Raw genomic sequence first — 27,865 nt, forward strand, 5'->3', positions numbered from 1 at the left:
GTGGTTATCTTTTTTCATTTAGCAAGAAGGTATAGCGGTTTGCCGATAGTCGTGCGTTTAAACGCGCCATTATATACGAATAGAAGAAAAGTTAGAGTATAGTTGGGCGAACGATTTTCCCAAAGAGAAATCGTAGAAACGATGCCGACGAATTATAGACAGAGAATACGAACGATACTAGTTTGACCAGCTTCTTCGGAGAACGATAGATTTTACGAGAGTTTTGCTCGTGATTTTAATCCTAGTCATATCCTCGATGAAGCAGCATTCTTTCATCGATAAATAGCCCCGTCGCTTTTTATTCTTAAATAATATCGCCGTATCTCGCGATAGCCGGCGCAAATAACGTGTCGTTTAACTTTTAAATTCTACTTGATGGTACTCTCATTAGAATTTCAGACTTGTACTCACCTTTAGCAGTATGCATTAAACTAGGAAATCAGCCTATCGCGGAATCATATTAAACGCGTGAAAATAAAATATTCTTTACGTATACAACTACTTATACGCAAAGATTAATCGACTCGAATCTTGATATAATATACGTCGATTTCTCACGATATGAGCGACCGATCGATCTTCAATCCTAATCCTATGTCGATGAAAAAGACTCACCCCGTTGGTCTTATTTGATAAAAAAACAAACGAACATAAACGTCTAATCGCCAACGGTGAAGTCACGTTTCCCAAGGCCGTTGTATTCCGGTTTATCCATTCTCATCTCGGCGAGCGATATCCCTGGGGCGATCGTCGAGCAGGGCACAGAAAACTCGTCGACGATGAAAGATCAACTCGCTAATGCAATATCAGGCTCACAGTGGGCAGAGATAATAGCGTAACCGCATTACGACACGATACGTCAATTAACGTCGGCATGGACCCGTTATAAAGTTTATTTGGCCGAGAAAAAGGGTGAGAAGAAGACACTACAAAGCTGCATGGAATTGGAATAACGATGACTTTTCGACGATCGAACCACGAAACGATCGAATTAAACCACGAGAGAATCGGTCGCGAGTCGTCCTGTTATAGTCTATAATCCTTGTAATCGTGGTTTCGTTTCGAAAAATAAATAAACCTGTAGCATCTTGGTCGATCGGTCGCCTTCGGCTCGGTTATTAATGAGATACGGTCGCGTGTTTTTGCATAAATCCGATAACGACCGTTCGTGCCTGGCTAAATCAAGTTTCGACTCACGCGGTTTCACGTGTTTGTCCTTATCGATTATGTTCGCAGCGGACCCTTGTGTGCCAAAGCAGCTAAATTAAGATGTTGCTTCCTGAACGGTCAATTATATTTAAGAATTAAGATTTTGTTGCCAAGAGTTAAGGATTATAATTTTACGCACTTCAGAGATTTTTAGAAATTATACGATTAGATCCTTTCTAAAATTTGCATCATACGCAAGGTGTAAAAATTTATCCATAGGTAATTAAGAACGTTGAAATTACAAGATACGGATGTTATTTAGCACGCGGAAACTCGTAGCAAAAAGAATTTACCTGATGTATTAAAAAATGAAGAGCGCACCTGGACAGCAAAAAATTGACGAGAGTAACCGTCAAAACGACAAATGCGTCTGATTAAAAATTGACGAATAAACGATGAAACTCCGGTGACAGTAAAAGTGAGGCAGTTAAAAACACGATGGGGAAAAGCGTTCGCCTGAAAGGCGTTGGGAGGTATCGTTCGGTTCGCGCTATTCCGAGTTATGTATATCCGTGGAAGTTCCAGGTGCGGGCTTGTTGCAGCTGCAGCTGCTGGAAGTTTAAGAAAGAGCGCAGCGATGGTGATGGTGCATTGAAGCGGGCGAAACCTCCGTGAATTATGGAAATGCAAACGGGCGGGCGCGTTATTGACTGGCTGTGCTGATCGTAATCAGGTAATTGTCGATCGCCGGTCAGAAAGGAACAGAGCGATAAAAACAGAAGAGAGAACGAGGAAGGGGAAAAAGGGACAGAAGACAGACGCGAGACGGTGGAAATGGAACGTTTCCTGGTGGCCAACGGGCAGTCTCGGCGTGGTCGATAATTTCAACGTTAAACAACCGGAACCGCGTACGTAAAGTATATAAATCACGTGGAAACATCGTCGTTTCTCGTGGCGGCGCGACCACGTCGGCGGTCGTTTAATTCAATTACGATTTATAAGATTATGATCTATCGGGGCCGGTTAATTAAGACCGCGCGTAATATCGCGGTCGCACGTAATACGTGACGTTGCGCTTTACGTTTTCTTGCGTTTCCCAGTTGGCCGGTGGCATAAATTAACGTTTCAACCGGTGTCACGATAACGTCGCCGCGTTCGAAAGTTACACCAAATTATGTGACAGCCGCGCGTGAACGGTCAATTAATTGCCGCCGTTACCGCGATTCTGTGTGATTAAGCGAACTGTCCAGGTCTGGCGTGCAGTTATAAAAAGTATCGTTGTATTCGAAACAGAGGCATGCAAGGATTGCAAGATTTATAGCGATCAGTGATTAGTGACTCGTTGTAATCCTTTTATGTACAGCAATAGAGTGTGTTGATTAATTAAAAGGACGTACCATCGTGGTCTCTACGAACTGAATCTACGAACACCGCACACAGTAGATCGTAACAGCCATAGTTGGACACGTCGGTCGATAAAATTTTATGTAGCAAAAACACGTGAAAGATGTTATTTCTATTTAATGAAATACTTTAGTAAATTGTGATACACACTGGGCATTTAAAGATTCTTAGTACTGCTAGTATTTTATATAAATAACAAAATTCGAATAATAGACAAATAAATCGAGAATCCAAAAAACGATCGCAAATATAAACAAGAAAGCTACATATCAAATGTATATTGTGCATATTCTATATATTGTACTCGAATCTGTCCCTGCAATCGAACTGCATCGTTCCAACCTGCCACAGTAGATTTCGCCCGACCCGGTCGGACACACTTGCCGTTACCGCGTATCGACAACCGAACGAGGAAGTTTCGACCCTATAACTCTTCTTCATGCGCCTAAATCAACGAAACGCGCAGTAAGTAAGATATCCTATGGGAAAAAGAGGTTCGGAGGTTCGCGCAGAGACCGAAATCGGCGTTACCTGCAATCTGAGTACATCATCCAACCGAGACGACTAACGTGTTCCACGTGGAGCGTGCGCTGTCCAACAAAGCAAATCCCGCGAGCCGAACGAATCGAGACGGAGTCATAGGAGGCTCAATCGGCTCGTTAAGACTTCCCGTGACGGTGAACACAGAAGTGCGCGCGCGGCGGTTGCCCGCGCCGCGGTCCAGGGACATGTTTAAGACCGGTAGTAGGTTGTTTATGCGTGAGCTCGCGCTTATGGGGAGCGAAACGTAATCCATGATGGGACGAGCGTGTCGACCCTCTCGGATACCACGTCCCTGTCTCCTCCTCGGCCCCGTGTCCCTCTTTCAACTCTCCGTTTCTTCTGGCTGCGCTCATCTGCTCGTGCTTTCTTCGACGAGTCGCGAGTCGCGCTACGTGTCCAGGATATCAAGCGCCGATTCCTCGTACCGGCTTCTATACCTTCGCGTGAATACAAACTCGCAACGCGGACGGAGGTGGGAAGAGCGAGCGGGAAGGCACACGAGCACACGAACGACGACGCCTAGGAAAAAGGGTGAAGCGCGCGCGGTCGCTCACTCTCCGAGTACGCTCTCTGCTCTATGTCGGCGTATACCAGCGTGCACGGTGTACCTTTCCGTCCTCTGACGGACGAGCCGCGGTAGCTGACAAGTTGCCCCATTACGCCTATGCTGCATACGCGCCACCCAAGCGCGGGTAGCTCGCGTTCGCAGCGGGATCCCCGTGTTCGCAGTCTCTTAAAACTCTCCTTCGTCCGCTTCTTGGCCTCGTTCCTTAGCCGGCCATAGCTTCTCTTCTCTCCTTTCTTTCTTGCACCTCGTTGCCGCTACGCTCTCTCCTCTCTCAACCCTCCGTCTCTTCCTTCTCCGAGACGTTCCTTTCCGCACCGCACTCGCTCGTGCAGCTGCTGCTGCACCGACCGACTCCATTTTCTGCTTCCTGTATTGTGACGACTTCCTTGAACGCGTTGATTCTTGACGCGCCTCGAGCTACCGCTTCCTTTAACAGTGTGCGCCTCGTTGTAGTGCAAGCTTGTTAATTTCGACGTATTTATGGAATTATGGTTACGATGTCGTTCTAACCTCGCAGTTACGACAGCGAGCTTGATTAAGGTAACTAAACGGGGACAGTTTTGTAACGCAAATGAGGATTAATTTGCCGCTGCTAGAAGCAGTCAGATCGTCTTTTTACGTCTCCAGCAGAGTTACTAGATCGGAAGGAAACTACCATTAGATACGATCGATGTGACACTCTGATATACGAGCGGTAGTGTGCGTTCCACGAGACTCGAATTCAGTTGGAGGCGAGTTATTCGTGAAATCCGATCTTATTTACGAAAGCAAGGGTCGCGTGCAATTTCACCGGACATTATTTCAGCCTGAAGCGTGAAACGTTTCGCGTTATGAGTGACCAGGATGTTTTGAAGTTCGCCGTTCCGCTCGGCATTCCGTTGCTGTTCCGTCGCTCGCGTTCAAGTTCCTTGCTTATCGCGACAACTTTCACATCGACGAGTCTCCATATTCATGAGACTTTGGAAATAACTTCAGGAATAATCATAACTCGATGCGGCAATGGCGCGCGTTGAAACAGGGGATTCTTATTAAAAGTTGTAAGATCCGCGAATCCACAGTTTTATTACATTTACATTCCCCAGCTAGATGTAATTCCGACGAGAGAACACTATTCCCCGATGAATTATAAAACTACCAGTATCTCGATCGACTGGTTGTACTCCCTCTGCGTTTGTATATGACTTCGAAATGTCAAAGGAAACGCGATGACTATTTTATGTGGAATATCGAGTCACAAAGTTCTAACACTTCTGATCCAAGCTTTTTAAAAATCATTTGGAAGGTTATTTAAAGATAGTCGAGGATTCTTTCGAACTTATTCAAAATCATTCGAAGATTATTCAGAGTCATATGAAAGGCATTGAAAGTTATTTGGTAGCCGTTCGAGATCATTCGAACATGATATTCGATTCAATTGTTCGCTTTCAATTTTCAATTTTTAAGAAGCTAGAAGTTATATAGACACTTTCGTATCGACGTTTGAAGTAGTACGAAAGCCAGAGAAATGACTGTACTAACCCAATATAAAAGTGGAATCTCTGTTGGAAGAAAACCGTAAGTTTCGCAAAAGAAAAAGCGCGAATTGTCTGTTGTCTCTTTTTCAAAAAGTTTCTCCAAGCTTTCTTATTCTTCTAGTTTCTTGCAATTACAGGAGATATAATGCTGACGAAAGTTTCGAGAGCGCAGGGTGTAACGCGAGGAAATCCTGTCCGTGGTATTCCGCGGTAAAAAGGAGTCTCGAAGTCTCGAAAGCGGTTGGTGGCGTGCTTCAAGCTCGCGCAGAAACTCGAACGGAAACGGGCAAAGTGCGCAAAGACGAATTCTGATCGTAGATGCGTCCGGCCTGGCTAGAAGTTCGCGTATCCTAACACAATGCCTCTTTCGCGAGAAGTTTCGAACGGGCGGAAGCGAATTAGCGACTGAGAGACAGTGGACTTGACAGAAAGAAGACTCGAGTCTTCGCGAGCCCGGATCTTCAGCTTCAAACTTTTGTTCCTGATCTCGCGTTAGCTTCCAACAATTTTTGCAGCTAAGCTCCAGTAATCCTAATGTATTATATCGAAAATGCAGTTGGTACACATAACTGCTCTCCGAAATAGTCATTATCTGAATACTTCGTTATCTTCGCTTGGCTTTTTAATCGAATATCGTTTTCTGAATTTTCGATCATATCGAGTGTCGATAAACGAAGACAATCGCACACGATTTAAATCTTTGGAACAATGCGATTCTATTTCGTTCAAATTGTTTCGCAAATTACGACAGTATGAAGTCAATTAAAATACATTGAGAGAATAACAGTTATAATTTCAGTCGAGGATGTAGCGCGGGTTCATTAATTGACACATTATGATTAAGAAACAATTATTCGCGATTTGTATTGTTACTGGTTACCTGCAAGTGTGAAACACGCATTACGAATGCTCTTTAAAACTGCTCGTATTGTCTAGTAATTTTCAATCTGAAATCACAACGAAAAGAAGTGGCAGTAAAATGAATTCGTTTAATATCTATAGCGGGCCACCGGCGTCGAGATGAATGGATCGAAGCAAAGGGGCTGAATAATGTAATTTCAATAAATTCATTCCGGTGAAACAATGGCTGGAGACGGCTTCAATAACGTCTTGCAGCGTTATTCTGAATCGTCAGTCTCATTGAATTCGCAAGAATAGGTTCGGGATGGCTAATTAAGAGAGCAGAAACCACGCTCGTGATCTTACCTCCGGTAGAATCTTCCGTGGTTCGCTTTCACTTCCGCGAATATCTCGCGTTCGGCTTTCTTCACCATGGATTTCATCGTGGCTTCCTGAAGGATCGAGGAACACGACGCAACGAACGATCTCGGGGCCCGGCAGCCAGAGAACAACATCGTGGCAAACTGCGGTGCTCAAGTTGATTGCGAAAGAGAGAGTAAGAGAGAAATAGAGAAAGAGAGAGAGAGAGAGAGAGAGGTAGGGAGAAAGAGAGAACGAGAAGGGACGAGGTAAAGAGCGAGATAGTCGGGCCACTTCAACGTTAATTGTAACTTGACGTTTAGCTCGGCCATCGAGGATGCTTCGAGCCAGCAATTTTAATCCTTTCGACGTCGAGACGATTTCGCCCCGAAACGGACGAAAGCCTGGTAAAATTAATGAACTTAAGCTCGATTTACGCGGGGAGAAATACTCGGAGGATCAAACGGCGGCAACGAATACGACGACGTCGACGAGAGACGATTGCGAGAGACGTCGATGAGGGGAGTAGGCCGTGACAACGCTTAACTTTTAACGATACTGCCGCGAAAAAAACGGAGAAGGAGAAGAGAGGTTGGAGGTGGAAAGAGTGAAAGAGACCTAGAACGAGCGGAAGGGAAATCGGGGAAGAGAGAGGACTCGAGAGTACAAACTAACCCTCTGGGCTGGTTCAATTAAGCCCGAATACACGTTGCGTAGCCCCCAGCCTGTTCGTTTACGCGGCTAAATACCGCGAAGCTTTCGGACGAGCGACCAGGCAAGGAGGTGTTGTTCAGGTCACGATAAACTTTTTTAATTAACGAACAAATTATTCAGATCGTCGGCGTTAGTTCGACGTAACTGGTAAATCTGAAACGTCCATTCAATACCGGCCCGCTTTATTAATAATTTCCAGACCACTTGTCTGTCCTCGGCTGCTTACCGGTCCCGTATCGATGCCGCCTATTCTTTTACTCTTTTTACCGCATCGCGTTTTTCTATAGCCAAGAAACTCGAACAAGTTATTGGATCCCACTAAATACCTTGCGCAACACTGCACGGCGGAATACTCGACAGGGTTTCACGGTAAATACTCAATATCGGTGAAATCGCGACGAAAACCTGTCGCGAACGACAGATATATCGAACGAGAAAAGGAGATATTAAATATTCCCGTAATCCGTGTTCAACTCAACATTCATTATGGTTCATGATTGAAATTTATGAGAAAGTCTTGATTAGATTCTTCGCATAATTCTACGACTGGGTTCCGTTAATCCTCGCGTTAATCACCGTTCTATCGTCTAGGAATCTAACCTGGAGCTCGTGCAACATCGTAGATCACACGCGACAAAGGCGAAATAACGAAATAACTAGCGTCGTTCTACTGAAAGCGGAAAGTCCGTAGGAGCGTAGATCTCGCGATCAGCTTAATAACCAATAAATAACGTTAAACGCGACCCGTGTTTTGATAAGAAGGCGCCGCCTTCGCTTCTCGTTTCGACCATTACGATTTCCTTCTCGCCGCTGTTTTATTTCGCCCGCGGGATCCGAAGCTCACCGAAATCCGTGTACGTGCAGGCGCCTATACCGACAAGCGATGCGTTATTCTCGTCCTATTCCCGGCTAGCGTGGGCATCCTTAAATCATCGTCCTGTCTAACGGAGAGGCTAATCCTGATTCATACCGAGGAGGCACGTCCGGATCATTCTCGTGCTCTTTTCCCAGCTTTCGACCTCAAATCACTCGGCCAGATGGCAATTAACTCGCGAGGCATGTTTTTTTTTTTTTTTGTCTGAGACAGAAACTTCAGAAATTTGAATGCCGTGATATATTTATTTATTTGATGAAATTAATAACCTATGGAAATTTCTAAAATAATACTCCAACATCTTCGTGTCAAAGGTAATATATGTTCGAAATCATCGAACGCTAGTGATAATACGATAATAGGTAAGTTGCAACGCTATGGAAATTGCACCGATACTGAAACGAAGGGAATTTGAGAAATTTCGAGATTGATAAATATTTTAATATTTCGACGTAATATAATATAATAATGGAACAAAATTTCTGAATATTCCGGCATCTTCGTATCAAGCTATATATTGTGTAATATATTCGAACTTACCTAGAGTTAGTGTCATTTAACTATTGCACCCATTAATTTTGAAAATGATTTCTTCCCGATGAAAGCATAAAAAGTCCTGAGTCAATGACTAGAAAGAGAATATTACAACAATCCCATAGAATCTTAAACGACATTCCACTCGTAGAAACAAGTATGGCATTAAAGCTGGCGCTCATCGAGTTATGGATACGATCGAAGCTTAATAACACTGGTATTGTTCCCGTAGCGTCGGTAATTATAACGTTTTAATGCGAAGCCGAGGATCGTGAAGCTTTGCTCCAGCGACAACCATGGTCGGCTGGATGCCCTTTGATCACGATCATTCCTAACGAAGGAATTAATCGTAATTTATTATCAAACGATTCGCTATAGCGCGCAGCGTGTTTCGTTGTATTGAACAGACGAAGCAACAATTAGCTGGTTCTGACCGACCAGCTTTCAAACGATCGCGCCTCATAAAATCCGATATTCCAAAGGAGAAACGAATCGCGTTAAATAGGACGAAGAACAGGGAGAGAAAAAGGGGCAATTCGGTCTTCGTGTAAATGAAGAAACATACCGTGACTAAACGGGACGTGGCGCCTGGTTGCGCCAGTTGCGTGGACGTCGATGGCACTTTTCTCGTTCGCTGGCTTGCATTCTCTTGTACAATGCCCACTTTTGTTCGCTGCTCGTCACGCGGACGTCTACAACAGAAACGGTAAGCGTAATGCAGAGAATGGAACGTGAAAACGGTTAATTCCTCTGTTTAAAGACTACGGAATTATTGTTTAAAATTCTATGGTTGGTTTACTGAACTGACAATGAGAATAATTGTAAACAAGTTAAAGCTCGCGGCTTGCTCGTAATACCTTTGTATCTGCCGATGAAAACAATGAATTTGTGGTATTAAATATCGTAACACTTAACATAATTCAAAATGCTTATGCTCTTATTACGACAACAAGGGACGACAAAAAGGGAGAAAATAAAGATTTAGGACTCATCAGTTATGCATTCGTATGAAAGACAGAATCGGTCATTGTATTTCTGGTTAAGAATTGTCGAGCATTCTGTTTGATATCTATTCTTCTGCCGAATATGAGAATTACCACCGTTCGATTTCAACAGTTTCAGCGTTTCTTTTGGTCGAAGATCGTAAAAAAGGAAAACGGAAAGAGGCAATTGAAGGAAAGTGATCGTAGTTCCGGTGTAAGTTAACAAAGGGCTATTTTCGCGAATAAAAATTAAAAGCTAGATCCGTGGCGACCGGTTTCTGAGTACGTGGCCGACGATGAGTCGATGACATCGGAACGATGGACAAAAGTGAAAGCAGGATCGATCGATCGCTGGACGTGCGTCGACTTCGGAACGTCACAACGTGCACGATCGAATCGTCCCCTTCCGGTTTCCTTTCATCTTAGCCGACATTCGAACGTTTCAACATGTCACGCGTCGTCCACCTCTCAAGAACATCTGATAAGTTTTGATCCAGCATGTCCACTGCTTGGCACGCGAGACGAACTGCCTACGTTGGTAAATCGTGTCAATGAAACATCGTGGATAGGCTGTATTGAAGCACGATTAAACGTCGTACCGTGACTGACAAATCATAACACACGCGTTCCACGTGAAATTCAGAGCCAACTGACAAATATTGTTCAGACGTCAATGCTAGATTATTCAAGAGATTAGGAAATAGATATCGTAACGTTGCTACTATACTACAGATTCTGGTTGATTGAAATATTCGATCTTGAAAAGAAATATCCACGATCGGTTCGTGCTCCATATTCAATAGTTTGATTTATCTTCTCTATTGTGTCCGTCCTTATTGTTATCGAGGAAACGTATTACTCTTGGAATAAGGATGTTAGTGTCAGAGAATCGACTGATTTATTACGGAATTTTGCGGAAATTCTGAAGTAGAAAAGTTGGTACGATTAAAATATCGTACAAATACGATAAGGGAGAGCATTTGGAGAATTTGCTTCCAAATATGATACTTTGTACCATCTACTATTATTAATTCGAATAGATACAAGAAATTCTTCTTTCCTTGAACAGCCATTAATAATTAGCCTACCTAATCACTTAATCATAAAAAAGACCGTAACATTGATTTCAACGCTAGTCTATCAATATTTATTCCGCCAAATAACTATCGAAAAAGAAATGGAATTCAACTTGAAGTAGGTCTTTGTTCAAATTATTCCCAGTCATATCTCCACGCGGATCCTCCGATCGATAGAGTAGAAGATAAAGTTTGAGCATGTCGTTCGGCTCGTTAAATCCCAGCACGTGAAATTTGCAGCGTAAAAGGCGAGCTTCCAGACCGACAGCGCGACGCATCGATCGGTCGCGATCGGTCGCGTTGCCAAGTCGGTGCGGCGTAAGTCACTTCAGAAACGCTTACACAAAATCCTCGGCTGCAAGTACATACATATATAGCCGGGAACAAGGGAAGCCTCTGAACCCCGTGTACCGAATGCCGAGTTAGATGCCGTCACGTAGAGACCGGCAACCTCCTTTACCTTCGCTCGTTTTCTCGGATACCGCGGCTCTACGTCGATCGCGGCGCATAATGCCGTGTACACAAGCAGCAACGCGGCATACACGGCGGTTTCGCGTGCGTGTCAGCTAATAATCCATGGTTACCGCGATATTTTCACCGAATATAGCGCGCCTGTGCCGTTGAATTTTGCTTAGGAGTTTATGATAGCACGACTATTTCGGAACAATGTCAGAGAAGGGGAAAATTAGTTGAAAAATAGGAAATGCACCTAAATATTCCGAGTAAGATATTCTAAGTGGTTCATTATTTTCATACTATATTCTTTCCCTTAGAATATTTCGGTGCTGTCCTAATTAAGCTATCATTCATCTTGCGATTTATTTAATAGTTACTTACGATTAGCAGAATTAAATTGCTAATTTGGGATTGAATTTCTGTTTCGATATTGTATAGAGAGATACTTCTATTTACATCAACATGCGCGGTTTCCAAATCGGATAAAGAGTATTTCGAGAGATAGAATTATTAAATTATGTAGTCATTCTATCCGCTTCTAGTATAATTAAATATCTGAATCCTACAACCTCGGCTTTAGTTATTTCCGGAGCAAACCGACGTCATCGAAATTAGCTAGTAAATTAATAGTAAAAGTTACATTTATTCAACCAAACTATGCAACTGGTCTGAACGTTTTATAATTGCATGTGTATTCTAAACGAATTGCGATGCATCGAAGAAACACTGAACTAGTCGTTTCCCACGCGGATGAAAGGTTTACGCGAAAATTCCGGCAGTCCCGACGGTGTTCTCGAATTAATATCGCCGTCTACCAGTCGGTAAGACATGAAATATCCGTACTCCATCAGCGGAAAGTTACAAAATGGTAACTGAATATTACTCGCGTGAAAGCCAGTGTATTTCAGCATTATAACAGCTGTACAACGAGCGGTATTAATACATATTTCGTGCACATTCAACTAGGATATATAATAAACGTAATTACCTGCGTGTAGTATAATTGCACGAGAAACTGGTGATAAGTTTCCTTAATGGGAGGATTACAGAATCGAACGCCTCGAGCAGTCACACACACCATCGTTCTTCGAGAATCTCTTCGCCTCGAAGATCTCTTCTCTTTGAGACGCACGCGCGCGCGCGCGCGCGCGAAGGGTTCGAGGAGTGAAAAATTCAGTGGGCGTGTTGCTTCGATAATGTATCGCGCGTAAAGAGGCGGATTAAGCGTATCCAAAGAGACGTGTGGCCCAGCGGCTCCGTTAAAAACTAAATAATCGAAGAACCAAACGAAGAGAAGTGGCGTCGTGGATCCACGAATGCCACGACGATTCAGTACTTTCATGAATTCGTGGTTTTGACAGTGGAATATGGCCCCTGAGTAAAAGGCAGCGCGTTCCCTTCCACGATATTGTACCATTTCTTTCGGCGTAAATATCGAGATTAGACCAGGAAATGATTGTGAACGATCGTCTCGGGAATACGGAGGCGTATCGAGAATTCGAAAGAATGTTCCCACCTTGGGGCGGGGGGAGGGGGATAAGATCGAACATGGAAGAATGGCGAACCAGGAATTTGGAATTTAATTTAGTCGCACGTCTCGATATTTTTAGGCATCGATGTATAAATTCTCGGGGAAAGGATATCTCGTTCGATGTAATAACTACGAACTTAAGCCCCTTGAGTTATGATTTCTTTAGAGGAATTTGATTCAGCGTTGGAATTTCATTGCTATCATACCGCTGTCAAATTATAAATTAAAAAGCTAGAACCAAAACTCGAGTTCAATCTATACGTTGTTAAGGATATAACCTATTCATTAAGTTGGGACCATAATCCATGTTACGAGAATATAACCTGTTTGTTAAATTGGAAGTATAATCCGTGTCACGAGATCAACTAATGTTACAACTTATAGGTCAAGTTGTTAAGAAAGCAATTGGAATATCCAAGCTTACAATGTCCTCAATAATCTAAGAATCTAACGCAATTGCTAAGATCTACGGAGACATTTCCATGGCTGAAACCACTTTCTTCAATCTACTCATTTTTATACGTCCATCAGAGGTATCAAGATCATCCAATGTATAATCATCGTGCAGATTGCACACCATCGTTGCCGCAAAACTTATCGTTCCTCCCAATTTTCCATGAAATCGCAAAATCTCCAACCACTAATTTTCATCATCGTCTTAGGTAAATGGTAAATTCCAGGTGTCGGCTTAGATTCGTTAAGCTGCAATAACAGAGGAACGTGTAAGAATCGCGGCACGTTGGTAACACATGCGGGATTCTCGACATCGGTCGCGTAAAATGAAGGTTTTCATTGGCCGAAGCTGGGGTAGGAGTCGGATTATGGAAATGGTTGAAGTAGCCCTTCTCCCTTAGCTTCGCCACCTTTCTGCTCCTACCATTCGGGGGACAGGGCCTAACCCGACTCTTTATTATTGTAATGCCCGAAGTTACGACCGTGCCGTCTCGCGCCTGGGCCCCCTGATACGAGGCTTAATTTATGAAAATGATGTGAAATAGGAGTCGGGTATGCCGCTGCGTTATCGCTCGCTAACCCGAAATTTCTTATTCCGCCCTCTTCGTCCCTGCCATTCGATCCTCTCGCTTCTGTTCTTACGCTACCAATCGTGCTACCGGTCTTCACCCTGTCGGATTTGTGAATCGAACCGCGTGTATAAGGGATAGAAAGCGATCGGCGACGTGCGCGCGCTTAGCACCAACATTTCGCGGACCGCGAATCCTGAAATAAAGTGCGATACAAAGTGTGGCTGCGCGATTCGCCCTCGGCCCGTTTGTGGCCGCAGGAATTCGATGTTTATGCCCATGGGATTTGTTCGAAGCGAAAGCTAAAGAGTTAGTGGGCCGTATGTTATGCTTTAGCAGCCAGCCGGATGCGTTCGGATATCCTGTTGCTTTTTCGCTGCAACGGGCTTTCCGTTGCTTAAACGTGAAATATGCAATCCACGGATATTATTCCGTGACGCGTTGACTGCTGAGCACCCCGTATATCCTCGTTGAATTTCGCACTGTTCCGCGGCTCCTCGTCATTCCGCCTGTTGGGAAGAAATAGCTTGCCTTCTTCTTTCCACGTCACGCGCTCTTAGTAGTAAGACGCTGGTTCGAAAATGTCTTTTGAAAGTTTCCAACGACTGTCGAGATAGAATCTATGTGGCAGTCTTGGTGTTATTGTTAAGATCTTTCCGGAGATATTAGGTTATTCCGTGTAGGTATTTTATTTGTATGCTTAAAAAATTACTATAAGATCGCCTTAGCATACGTTTGATACTGAAAAATATTGATTCTATTGATTCTAATGATGCTTTAAATGATAATTCAATTTATAACTGTGTAATCACAAGATCGTATGTAATGACGATAAATTGAAGGAGGTCTGAATATTACGTTGCACATCCTACGAAGGGCGATACGGTTCGCGAGGCTATACAGTTAGCATGACTAGCGGTGCGAATACTTAAAAATCGTAAGCGGAAACGACGCGACAGGGGCGTGACAAATTCTGCACTCTCGTTTTTGCGATCGTTAACAACCGTCCAATTGCTGTCGAACGTGACAGGGATGAATTCTATCGTACACGCTGCGCCGCTTTCCAGTGCCCATTAACAACCCTTTCTATTCTAATCCAACTTCACGTTCGAAAGATCGTTAAAGACTAAAGATCCAGTGTGCTTTAAAATTGACGTGACTCGAAGGATGAATTGATCGTCGATCGATCGAGGCCTATCAATCGGATGATTTTGCAGCCTTCGTGGTGAATTAGCTGGAGGTGGCGGGGGCGAAAGGGAACTCTCTTATAGGAGTGAAAGGTATCGGTAGGTGTAATCGTAGGAAATTACTGTGAAAATTACACGTCGATTGCGCAAGGAAATCTGATAGATCAGCCGGCAAACCACCTGTCAATGTCCCTCGGCGTCCCTAAGCCAAAGTTTTCTCGCGTAATCGCGTACCGTACGACGTGGAAAAATGCACGCGTGGCGCGCTGTGACTCGTCAGCTGTAAGTTTCCGCCAGTGCACGCGTCCTACAACCGGAATGGCTCGTTTCGTGCTGGGATCATAGCTAGAGCCTTTCCACGAGCCTGCTATTATTGGCACTATAGTTCGTGACTTTTATGGCCAATCGATGACATTAAACGTTTCTTCGCTACTTTATATTTATTTCCTATGTCACGATTATTCTTGCAGTTTTATTTACTTCCATTTTTAGAACTAAAGCGGCTACAGGTGGCTCATTTCTACGTTTACCTATAAGTAAATATAATAAAAATGTTCGAATTGGTTTCGAACTTGATCGATGTAATCACGATAAGGCAGGTGTAATTACTAGATGCTCGTGAAATTTCAAATGTTTTATACAAAACACACAGTGTATCCAAAAAGTTTCTACGAATGTTCGAATACTCTCCCGAGCCACTGCACATGTTAGCTTTGGCGCAGGAAAAAAAATGAATTCTATCGTCAAAGAGTTAATTACTATTTCGCCAATTACGTCTGCCCATTAGAATTGCATGGCGGCAGAGTGTGTTTAAATCTGCAAGTCTTTTTAAATTCGCTCGTTAATACCTAATCCGGCATGTCCCTCAATTTACGCGGCTCTCCCCTTGTGCATTATTCACGGTCGCGAAACGAAATCTCACGGGCGTGGAGTAAGTGTAATTAGCGCTGAAGTGAAAAGTGCAGCATGGAAGGAGTACACAGGGACGTGTCACGTTGGAATTCCACTGTTTCCGCGTTTCATAGAATGTATAAACGAAATTAACTGGGGAAAGGCTGTATTGTAAAATCGATAGCGAAGGTTACACGGTGGAATATTATATTTCTGGTTTCTCGGTGAAAAGAAAATCGAGCGAGAAGCTAAAAACTATACTCGTTACGAGAGCAACGTATCGCGATTGCTTCGGCTACAATCGTAAATTCGTTTCGACCAGGAAGTACGCCACTTTCTATGTGGAGAAATATTTCGCATCGATATCAAGAAGGAAAAGTTTTCTCTCGAGATTATACGTGCTCATAGCGATAAAAGTTTTCCCTGACTTTCCAAGATTCTATCGTTTGTATTTCTTTTTAAACCAGCTGAATCTGACTAAAGAATAAGTTTTGCAAACAACTAATTAAATTGTGCTTCCGTTTCCTTTATTTTCCTGTGATGAAGTGTTGTTTATAATTGCAGAGACGACGAGCAGGCTCGGTCACGGCTGCTTTCTTACGGTTTACTATATTTCATTATATTCATTATGTTCATTAGGTTCCTTGGGAAATCGTGAACAATAAATTCGGTCGTGTCTGATAATGACTTTTGATAAATCATTTGCGATCGGAGGACAGATGTAGTGGTTTGAGAATACGCGTATAGTCGAATTCGGCAAAGTATTTAGGATAATTCATTATCGCTAATAGGAAAGATATAAAGGTTCAACATTTCTTAGAAGTTAGGAAGAGCTGCCTAGTAATGAGGAAATCTTTAGAACGAGACAAGTGAAAAGTAGGACGAAGGGAGATAAAGATGGCGATGCAAGACGAGGTCGACTGAGAATTTAATTAAACTACAAAAAGCGGTATTGACCGGCGGAAATCGTCGACGTCTCTGACATGATAAATAAACATGGTTCCGGGATGCAAATCAAATTACCTTATATTTCAGAGCTCATTTATCGAGATACACTTAACACGGAATAATGAATTTGAATAATCAAACATCAACGAGAAAAGTCACATGATTCATTCAATATTTTACACGAATGCGATGCTTGGCGGAAAAACAGGACAGAAAATTGCAAGGAAAATACACCCAGAGCGAAGCATCGAGAACGGGTACGCGGTAAAAGAAGGACAACCAGCGTAAAATAAAGCAAATTGGGGGAAATAATAACCGCTACAATGCGGATTTATTAGTTTAGCGAGCGGCGAGCCAAAAACGCGGCAGGCCGGTCTCTTGGCCGAGAATACGACGACAAACGCGTGGACAAATGTTTGGCCGGCCCAAACAGGCGCGTTAAATTTTCGAACGACCGGTTATATCCGCTCGAAAAAGAGTGGTACGCCGACGGAGAAGGGGTAACGTTGAGAAGAACATGGTTAAAAAAATCACGGAGGAGACCGCAACGAGGACGTTCGAACACCTATAGAGTAACAGAGAAGTGAACAGAGATCGAACACGAGCGACGAGGAGAAAAGAGACGTAGTAGGGTGGGGGAAAAATGGTTAGACGACAAATAAAACATATTGATGTTTGCAATTAAATCGGCCAGACAATGGACAAATACCGATTCACCCGTTTTGCAGGGACTGTCGCGGTTCGATTTAATAAATATCCACCTATTAATTTTCTCTCGTGATTCTCCAGTTTCTCTTTCTCCATCACCACCTCCACCTCTGCCTCCTCCACCTCCACCAGTGACTCGACTCTTGGTGACGCGTCAACCGAGCCTGCAGAACTATTTTATTCGTGGTAGGCCACGTATTTGTCCGCGCGTTTATTTTGCGCTTGTTACCAGAGCGGCGACGCTTTACGCAAACCCCTGCTATATAACCGGCCGCTTCCGACGCTCGTTTGCATTTCATTAACTTTACCTCCGGCCGATTCTCTTTGCGCGTCACGGTGTCGTCGATTTTGCCTTGCGACGCGCCGTAGAATTACCACGGGGACAGCCCTCGACGCAGGATAAATTGTTTTCGTCGTCAGGCCGGATTAGCACCACTATCGGACTCCGTCGCGAATTCCTTCGAAAACGTCGTGCGACACCACGTTCCCCTTCAGCGTGTCAACGCTGATTGATTTATGGGTGGCGGTAGTTGGCGTGTAACTAACTTCGCTTCTAATAAGCTTATGATTGCCTGCTGATTCTTTAGTCTCCCTTTCTCTAGCAGATCGTAAAGTGGTCGTAGATTTTAACGTTTTATCGCATTGTTTCTTTTTGTAATTTAATGTCATTCGTTGTTTTTACATAGACTATATCGATGTTTTGCTACCATTTGTTTATGAGTTTAACACAGTATCGTAAGTAAAGATATTAATAGCAGATATTTTACATCGAATTTCCATAGACTTGCTATGGAAATCAAGCCCGCTTATTGCAGAATAACAGTAGCAACAAAAAAACGAAGGTTCTGTACCACCTATTGACAAAATCCGCAATCACTTAGTTGTCAACCCAATATATTCAAGTTTTCTGTAACGTTGATTCCACGCAGAAGAAACCAGCCACTTTCAGCTAAATTCGTGCTTAATTTCCCTATAAAACAATCGCATACAGGAAGTTTGAGTAGTTTTCCCTATCGAATCTGGACACTCGTACGCGTCTCGTGTTGCGTCGATCGCTGTGTGTTTCTCACGTCTCGGATAAGGCAATAAAGGGCGAAGAAAAGGATTTTTGCTGCGTGAAACTCGACGGTGGATCGCGTGACCGGTGGACCGTCGCCTGCCGCAAAAGGGGAAGCAAGTATTTCCCGCACGGTTGGTGTCGGTCGACCGGGATAGCATAAGGCATGAGCCATAAGCCACAAAGCATAAGGCATGAAAAAAAGGCAGGCGACCAGCGGTCACGGCTAGGAAGGGTGGAGGAGGTCTAGAATAGCCCAGTGAGCCGAGTCGAGTCCAGCCAAGGGAAGCCCCTCTGTACCTGACGTGCAACCGATACTTGCTCGTAACGCCGACTTGCTCCCTCCGTTATACCCGCTACCGTGACTCTCCGCGATACTTTTTCCACGGTTCTACGTGGGTTTCACCTACGACAACGGAGCGCATCCACACAGGGCTGGGAATAGAACTCGCAGGAACGCCACCCCAAGCAACGGATCGGACACGTGCGTAAAGCAGATACGCGTAATAGCGTTACCTGTCTGTGACAACCCCTCGTACTATCGGTCTGTTTTTCATACCACTTCTTGACCCTCGTTATCGCGACGTATCATCGGCCCTGTTTCTCTCTGTTAGGGATTAACCAGGCGAGAGAGACGTTTGCTACCGTTTGTCGTTCGGTCGACCGACGATACCATACGTTCTTTTTCGACGCGGCAAAAACGAGGAAACGTCGAAATGAACATTTTTTGGGTGACAGACGGTCCGCAGGTGGAGGTATTTAATTTGGTAAGTTCATATTTGAAGAAGACACGTGGTGAATGGATATGCATCTAATTATTAAAGTGTCGATGCTTTGAGTTGTTAACAACGGGATGTCTTAATCAAGGAGAATGCTTTGTTAGAGGCAGAAATAGACATTTTTCTTTCTCGCCTATGTAACGATACTCTCGCCTATCCCGTTCGCTAACGATTGACATTTACATACGCCAGCATAATGGCAACTCGCTGTATCACACATCCCGTCGACGACTTTCACTTTTTTGTACAACGAACAGACGTTCGAATATATTAAACGTTGCGCGCGAGTCCGATGTAAAAGGCTCATTAGAGGTGTCAACTCGGACAACGTGCTGATTATAGCGGCCCTCGACGATCGCCGCGTCACGTTAGCCGTGACAGTCGTCGGACGTTTCCTCTGTAATGTTCCAACAGCTGGAAAGAAAACTGGCTGGCGCGACGGAGGAATCATCGTGATATCGTACGTCCATGAACGATGATACTGCTCCTCCCTCTCCGAATTCCTGGCGCACAGAGACTTCCGCCTTAGGGCGAACGATTATTTTCAAGTCGTTTCGAGGCCACTTCCTCGTTTCGGAGGACCGTGAAGCGAGGCAAACCGCTAACCACAATTCGTATGCGCGTGGAACGTGGCCGAACAAAGGAGAAACGTACGAGATAAAGGGGAAAAGAACGGCGAAAGAGAAATAGAAGGGACGATCGGGCGAAGGTACGAAGGAAAAGGAAGAGCAAACGTGAGAATCGATGTACACACGTGATCAGGAAGCAACGTACCCGATACAAGGCGACAAGCATAATAATTCCAAAACGAAGTCAAACGCGCGTCACTCTTCAATTTGCCTTTCTCCATTCAACATCTACTTCTTCTTCGTTTACCTTCGACTTTCTTTATCTCTTTGCTTCACGAGTAGGCCTCACACGCCGCGAAGTAGGCAGTAAACCGTAATTTATATGCGTTTACCTGAAAGAACCGCGCGAAAAAGACGAAGTCGACGAGATGGAAGAAAGAGGACGATAGCGGACAGCAAAAGAGGAACGGACTTGGTCGGTGAAAAAAGTACCTTAACGCTCAACAAGGCGCTTTCGAACGTGATTATTCGCATAAATCAATAAATAACTCGCAGCCAGGCCGCGTACTTCCCCCTCGTCGCTTCCCGTTGCCCTTGCCTCACCTGGAAGCAGCATTTGGCATACATTATCCTCGGCATCCTACATTAAGGAGGCCTGATCCCCGCGAGCGACGATATATTATCTATGCCGCTTTTGGTGGCTGGTTCCATCGCGTAATAATGCGCCTAATGTCCTGAAAGTTGGTGTATTTGGCCGGCACGGTGGATCGTTTCAAAGGTGAAAACGGGCCGGCCCAGGCGACGATAAATTGTAAGTCGGACGGTACAGCCGAGACCCGAGGATCATCGAATTATGCTAAACACGTTCACCGGGTGAGTGATATTATTTGGTTAGCCGTGGCACGCTCGTAACCATTCCTCTAGTCGACAACCGCGACACGACCCTTTTAGGTCGCCCTTTTGCTTATCTCTCGCGCGAACTCCGCAGATTTTACTCACCGCGAGGGGTGAATCCCAGACCTTCCGTATATTCGGGTATCATCCCCCTTTCTGGCTCAGCCAGGGGATTAAATCCGGTGGGAACCGGCACGCGAAAAGCTGTTCCGCGATTTAAACCGCTCGGTTTTCGGAGAGAGCAGCTGGCTAAAGAGCCGTTGGTTATTAGGTTTGAGGATAACTGTGTTGCGCGGGTTTGGGTACGAGCACGGTCGACTTTTTAGGAAATTGACGCCAAGTGGCTTGGATTACGTGGTCTTGATTAGGTCAATGGGAATGGGTGAATTCCTCGTGCGTTTCAACGCAGTCGTGGCCGGCCGTTGTTAACGAGGATCTATTATCTTCGTTTGTTTCAGGCGTTTTGCGCGTCGAGGGTGCAAGATTTCTTAATTCGTCTTGCTAAAATAGCAGAGAACGTACTTACGTAGGAACAAAAACGTTAGTGAACTTTGCACGAGCTGTAAACTCTTGTTAGACAGATCTTACGATATTATGGTGGATCGTAAACATTTACGAATGCGTTTACGAATAGCAATAGAAAGTCTCTGAGCTATTGATGGTAATAATTATTAAAACGTTTAACGATTTACGATAGAAGCGAGGCATATTGGCGAGGAGATCCTAGAGGGAAGCTAATGATTTATCTTTAAACATAAGGGATCTGTTACGCCGCGTCGGGGATTAATTGCAAGAATTTATTAATATCTATGAATTATCCGTTTCAGGTTAGGGTTCATAGGTACTAGGCTTCCACAGGGAACGATCTACGGTTTATATCCAGCCACGCCTATCCGATCAGCAATGCTTCCACCAAAGATATTAATCGAGTACATACCAACAATGATGAGATTAAAACGAGACCGCAGATTAACGGACCCGTGGTTCTAGAGTCGTAACGTGTAATTGTGATCCCTATTATAAATGTTTGATTGCCAGTCTGGTGATAAATCAAAAATTCATTAGTAGATCGTTCAGTGATCGAGTCAGCGAAACGTCTCGTTGGAATTATTCTCATCAAGTTCGATCGTTCAGCCGATCGATTAGTTAACGATTTTCCACGGTGCGCCCTTCCTTCTTTTTATCCGCTCGGAAACTCCATTTACAGAAGAAAAACTGACGCAACCACTGCCCCGGTCAGTTTATAGAGTTTGAGCTTGAACCGGATTTCTCGGCAAGTTCATTTATTTCGTCGCGTGTCGGTGTAATTTTTCTGCGTTGGGCAATCGTGACTCGTATCACCGTGACTCACGCGACTGTAATTCACACACGGTCGCATCTCGCGCCACCGCCAATACTTTTTCACGTCTAAACGCGGCAAAACGAACCTACGTCCCGTACGGCTTCGTCTTTTTTTTTTTTTAGAGCCGTCCACGGGCTACATACACGTTCGAACGAAAGCGAAAACATGCCGGTGTACAATTACTTTATCGGCAATTAACGCGATGTTACGCGGTGTAAATGCAACGAAGGAGCAGTCACGAGCGCTCATTGACTTTTAAGCGAAAGAGCAGGCTGTTGTTCGAGGAGGACAATTTCGAGCTTCGATTAGGTAAGCGACGATTCCAGCCAGCCCGATCTCAGGCCTTTTTAATAAAACCCTCGGTCGCGTGATTCACTGTTCCTTATGGCAAGTCCAGGCCCGTATTTTCTTTTCCTTCGACAAGCACGACGGGCACAAATAACTTCGTTCCGAAACTTTCTCGCGGTGTATCTCTCTCGCTGTCTCCGTGTTCCCTGCGCGCCTTCCGTTAGTATATAGCGTATATGCTAGACGCTGCACGAGAACCAGAAGAGTGAAACGGTCGGCATACTTTCACTTTACGCGCACGAACGGACGATAACTCGACCGTAACCGCCGGATGAACGCGTACGGGAAGACGAGATTCCGCTTACAAGTTTGCAATTTAACGACAGGCGGATCCCCTCGCGTCACGGTCGCGTTCTATATTTTTCCGTATCGACACAAAGGAGGCATTCGATAGAAGACGACCGTGAAACCAACGACGGAGCGTAACTTCTTATGCGAGTAACTACTTACGCCTCGGTAACCGTTGCCATCCAGACTTCTTACGCAGCTTTCTTCCCCTTTTGACGATTTCTTTTTTCCCTTCTTTTTTATTTTTATGGCGTGTACAGGGACGATCGAATGACGCGGGCGGACACTGACGCTGACGATAATCGCGGATCTTGGTTCCGGCCTGTGAAATCTTCGTGGGATGTCAAGGTTTATTGCGGATCTCGGGACATTATTCTTTTATTGATGCGTTTTGAAAGTCGCGATGGGACAGCGATATATGTTCTTTGATATTCTTGAGGCGTATAGGGGAGTCGTGACTTCACGAAGCGCGAAACTGCGATCGTATGGAAAGGTATAAACGATGATGACACGTGTCGGAGAATCGCGATTGTATTTGGCGACTAGCTTTCCGTGGTAACTTTATTTCACTTTTACTTTCCTCGGCGCTTCCATTAGAGAGTTCGATGGTCCCTATTACGCAGGTGCGTGGCTAATTGCGTGAAATGAGGCTCATCCGGTATGTTTACGAATTTATCTGTTGGAACGAGCACGCCACGCGGACTCGAACCGGAATAAATTACTATATATCACTGGATTAGATCTACTCGAACTAATAACTTTATAACAAACTACTAGAAACGATCAAGTCCCCCTACGTAGTAATCATTCAATCAGAAACGATCAGAAAGTCACACGTTCGAGGTCTCGTTTGATCGATTTTTCCACCGAGTAGCATCGAACGGATGTACGCGTCGCGTCGGTTTCTCTTTACATCGTCTGGAGTCCAGACTCTGGACCAAGCAGGGAATAAAAAGGACGAGCCAGTGACAAAAGAACAAAAGACACGGAGCATAAACGCAGGATATCCCTATTGGCCAGTCGACGTCATTTGTCAATATTACACCTGGACACCTGTGCCACGCCGCGTTTTCTATGATTCCCGTGCCGCGGTCATTGATATGCAAATTCAACGCTAACACGTATCAGTTTTCCACCGGGTTGATTAATGCGCGTCCCGTGTTTTTCGATGAACGCCTGGATGCCTGGAACGAAGTTCTCGAGTCTCTGCGAAGGAGGTGGCGACCTCTGCGGTCCACGATACCAAGCAACGTCCATCACACAGCATCGCGAGAAAGAATTCTTGAACTATGCGACCGCGCTGTTCCGAGTCAGCCACGAACGGAAAGGCATAGATGCAGAGGGACGATGGTAGGGAGAAGTACAGGCACCTAGTAAATACCTGTACTAGCCAAGCAGGTCCACTTCGAGTCAAAGGCAAGCCTGCTCCTCCTCTTCATCCTCCACCGTGTCTTTCTCTCTCGCTCTTTTCCTCTTTTATCCACCTCCGACTCTTACCGTTATGAGTACAGGCTACACGACGTGCGGCCACGACCATGTATAGCACGCGGCTTATTCCCTTTTCATTTCCTTCACCGCGATCGTTCGATCTCCCCTTGGAAAACGCAGAGCCCGAGGTGTCGTTTCAGCTCCTTTTTATCGAGCTGAGTTTCCGATGATCGACGCGGTTGCATCGGTCACCGGTCTTTTCATTCCGCAATCGTTCTTCTCGAACGACTGGGTATTCGAGGGTACTTTCGCGGAGAAACGACGGCAACGGATCGAAAATTTGAATGGGGAAAGAGAGGAATTTATATGCTGGAGGTTTCGATGCACCGTATTACTCGGATTAATGTTACGTTTATCGGTCTGAGGAGGAATATTCGCGTGCCTTATTCATGGACAAACGATTAACTGTTGTTGAAATAAATTTCGAAGTATTATGGATCGAATAGATCGCGTGCGTTTATACGTGTGCGAGTAATTGAAGGATGCACACGCCGCAAAGCTTTCGTATGTAGGATATTTAGCGTATAGTATTGATTATTTTGAAATTTTCGTGTTGATAAAAACATGAATTTGCAAAACTATCGGATATTCTGTTCAAGAAGATGATGACAACTTGCGTTAGTATAACTTTCCGATCTCAAATGTCGTTACTACAACTCGTAAAACTTTATATCCTAAAAGAAATTGCACTAGTAATGATCGTCATAGTCCAAGCACGTAACGGCACTTGGAACAATGAGTTCGTTGAATTCCGAGCAAAGTTTTCTTTCAACCAGGTTGCCTTGAAGGAACGGAAAGCCAGATTTCACCGGCGTACGGGTACGAGGCATCTGGTCGAAAAGCAATATCTCTTCGTTGCACGTCCACAGTCAATAGGCGAGCGTCGTCTCGAAAGGCGTAAATTCCACGGGGCACGAGGTTCGGTCGGCATTCGCCACGCGAGCAACGCGCGACGACAGGACGCGCGCGGCGTGACGCGTAAAGCACGGCAAAGGGACAATCGCGTGACAGTCTGAGGACAGAGCGTAGACGACTAGTTGCATAACCGTGCATGCCCTCGCGACAATATCGCCGCGCGTGGCCCCCGCCGTCTACCCCGCGCCGTTTCAAACGCGATTATTTATGTCCGTCATGCGTTCGTACATGCAAAGTAAATGGCGTGAACGGCTGAAAGAGAGCTTAACTAACCTACCGTATTAGAAATATGCCGGTGGTATGGCGCGGCTTGGAACGGCGTAGCGCGCTGTCACCCGTTCCACCGTATATAACGAGGCGACATACGGTGCGGCCGTGTTCCAGCAAGACCGAGCTCGCGGTAGAAATCGCGCGCCGTTCTCATCCTCCCCCTCCTCTCCTATGGGGGTTGTTCGTCCATGCGTGCGTACTTTCGCCATGCCCCTGATCCCGCGCCCCTGTGGCCCCATGTGCAACCACATACACACGCACTCATACATTCGCCCATTGTTATACCAATCTGGATACGCGATGCACGCTTTCGAACGCATAGTTATGCGCGCGTCGAGAGAACGAACGCGGAGCCGCGCTGCTGGTTGAAGAAGGGTAGAAATCGAGGGAACAGGCAACGGAGAGAGGAAAATTGAAAAAAGACGGATAGAAGGGGCAGATAGAATGAGGATAGGAGGGGTGAGGTTGTAGGGGGAGGGTATAGGATGAAAGAGGCTCTCGTCCAACGCCAGGGGTGTCGCTAACAAGACACGCACCCCTACCACGATGGGGTACTAGGAGCACGGACACATGCTCGCACAGCGATGTCTGTGCGTCCGCATTGCGTGCGTAACTCGTAACTCGTGGCTGCCTACCTACAACCGTGCGTGTACGCGACTCGACGACAGCCATCCCCTAATGACTTATTAGCAGCCGCGCGTTAGTTAACGACGCGACGGGATTACTCGCCGCATTGTGACGGCCTCTCTCTTCCCTCCTTTATTTCTGTTTCCTACGACTCCGCGCGCTCCTTTCCCTCGCCGTTCTTCCGTTTCTTCTCCCTTCGTTTCCGCGTCTACTCCTCTTCGCGCCCTCTGTGCTCCTTTTTTCTTCGAATCGCGTGTTCCCTTTTCCTACCTTCGTGTTCTCTCGACTTCTCTCGCCGACATTACCCGCGTTCGTTCTCCGCTCCCTTCCATCATCTTTCGTTCTTCTGTCTGTTCTTCTGTATTTTCTTCCTCTTCCTTTCTCTCTTTTCTTTTCAATGGCAGTTTCCATGCGACACGCATTTCCGCGCGGTACTCGGGGCGTTTCCACACAGGTAAGCACGCCGTCGTCACGCCGGGCAACGCACTCGCCACTTTCGTCGGGAATGCGTGGCAGGCTATGAAAGAAGAGAGGCTGTAGTCATTTCTCGCATCCATTAGGGAAATTAATGATTTTTAATTTTCACTCCCGCGGCTACGCGAGAAGCCTCGCCTTTGTGTCACCGGCTCTCTTTTGCCACAGCATTTTTCTTGCTGGCTGATACCTTAATGTCATATGCTCGTAGTAACCTCTTAAGGAAACTATCATTCTGATATATTACAATTATCGAAGTTTCCATAAATCGTTTCCTCGACATATGAGCACATTGCAGTTACGCGATGTTCGCCAAAAGATAAAAATTTTGTTTCGCCATATTCTTTCGCTAAAAATTCTTAACCCAAAGATTGGTAAACAGAATACAAAAATGTCATATTCTGAAAAAGGTTTCACTTTCACGTAAAAAGAACCCAGGCGAGACGGAAGGTAGTTAAGAAATCTTAACGAGAAGATACAAGATAATGACGATATTATTAAATCGCCGACTACATTCACCGACTTTCCGCCAGCTAACTGTTATCGGAACGTGTCATTTACTTAATTATCCTGGCCGTCGCTTGACCCCAACCCCTAATTTGCTACCGGCGGCAGATAGCGAGCCCCGACATCCTTACTGGCGTGATTCGCACAAAGGAATGCCAAGGAGCATTTCCACGTGACATGAGATCGGTACGATCGATCGCTCGTGGATCATTACCGTCGACACGTCGCGATCCTCGAGACTCGTCGAGACCATGGTATACACGCCGCCAACACTGGAGGGTGCGCATCGAATCGACGTGGCACGATCGATATCGTTCGGAGCCGCCTAATTACAAGCGCGTCCCACTTAGGGGCCGACATTCTTCGCGTGACAATTAACGATTTGTAGCTCCTAATGTTTGGATTAGATTGAATCGATCTCTTCGCTGCCTTTCCTTTCTCATCGAGAAACTTCCCTTTTTTTTTCTTTTAATTTCTTTCTTCTTCTTCCGTTACTTTCCATTTACCTTTATATGTAGTCCCCTTCGGCCATTTTCCTTTTATCGCGTTACTTTTTTACGTCCTTCAACTCTAGTTCCAGTGCTTCTTAATTCTATAGCTCTCCTCTCCTCCACTTCAATTTCGCCCTTCGATTTAGTTCTTATCGATGGTTGAAGTTTCTTGCAGATTCTCTGCAAGCTGTTACCTTCTTGTTTCGTACAGTTTTATCTGTTTACTCATGCGCATTGCTCGTGCACTCTCGGTCTCATTATGTTCTTCATTCATTAGTATCGGACAGCATGTCTGTCTTTATTTTTCAGGTGATCCAATCGGGGTTTCTCTGTTTTCATTGCTTCTTCGCTTCTGTCTCGTACCTAAGGTATGGAGCTCACTTTTCCCCGCGTTGATCCGTCCCCGTTCTATCGGGCTGCTATCTGATTTGAATAATTCGATGCGTCAACATGCTTTAGGTGTATCATACCCACGCGCGGCTATGACAGAGACCGGTATACACGTGGCGTCAGC

General features: G+C 45.1%; 1 protein-coding gene across 1 annotated transcript in view; it reads right to left on the reverse strand.

Moving 5' to 3' along the window:
- Positions 1–8,516: 8,516 nt before the first annotated feature.
- Positions 8,517–27,865, reverse strand: part of LOC122577850 — an 85,079-nt gene continuing 65,730 nt past the window's right edge. Inside the window, exons 2-3 of the mRNA XM_043749547.1 lie at positions 9,066–9,192; positions 8,517–8,594 (exon numbers count right to left, since the gene is read on the reverse strand). Of these exons, the coding sequence (XP_043605482.1) occupies positions 8,523–8,594; positions 9,066–9,192 (199 nt within the window). The 3' untranslated portion in view covers positions 8,517–8,522. The remainder of the gene's footprint in view (positions 8,595–9,065; positions 9,193–27,865) is intronic.

The sequence above is a fragment of the Bombus pyrosoma genome, linkage group LG2 (genome assembly GCF_014825855.1).
Source record: "Bombus pyrosoma isolate SC7728 linkage group LG2, ASM1482585v1, whole genome shotgun sequence".
Lineage (NCBI taxonomy): Eukaryota > Metazoa > Arthropoda > Insecta > Hymenoptera > Apidae > Bombus > Bombus pyrosoma.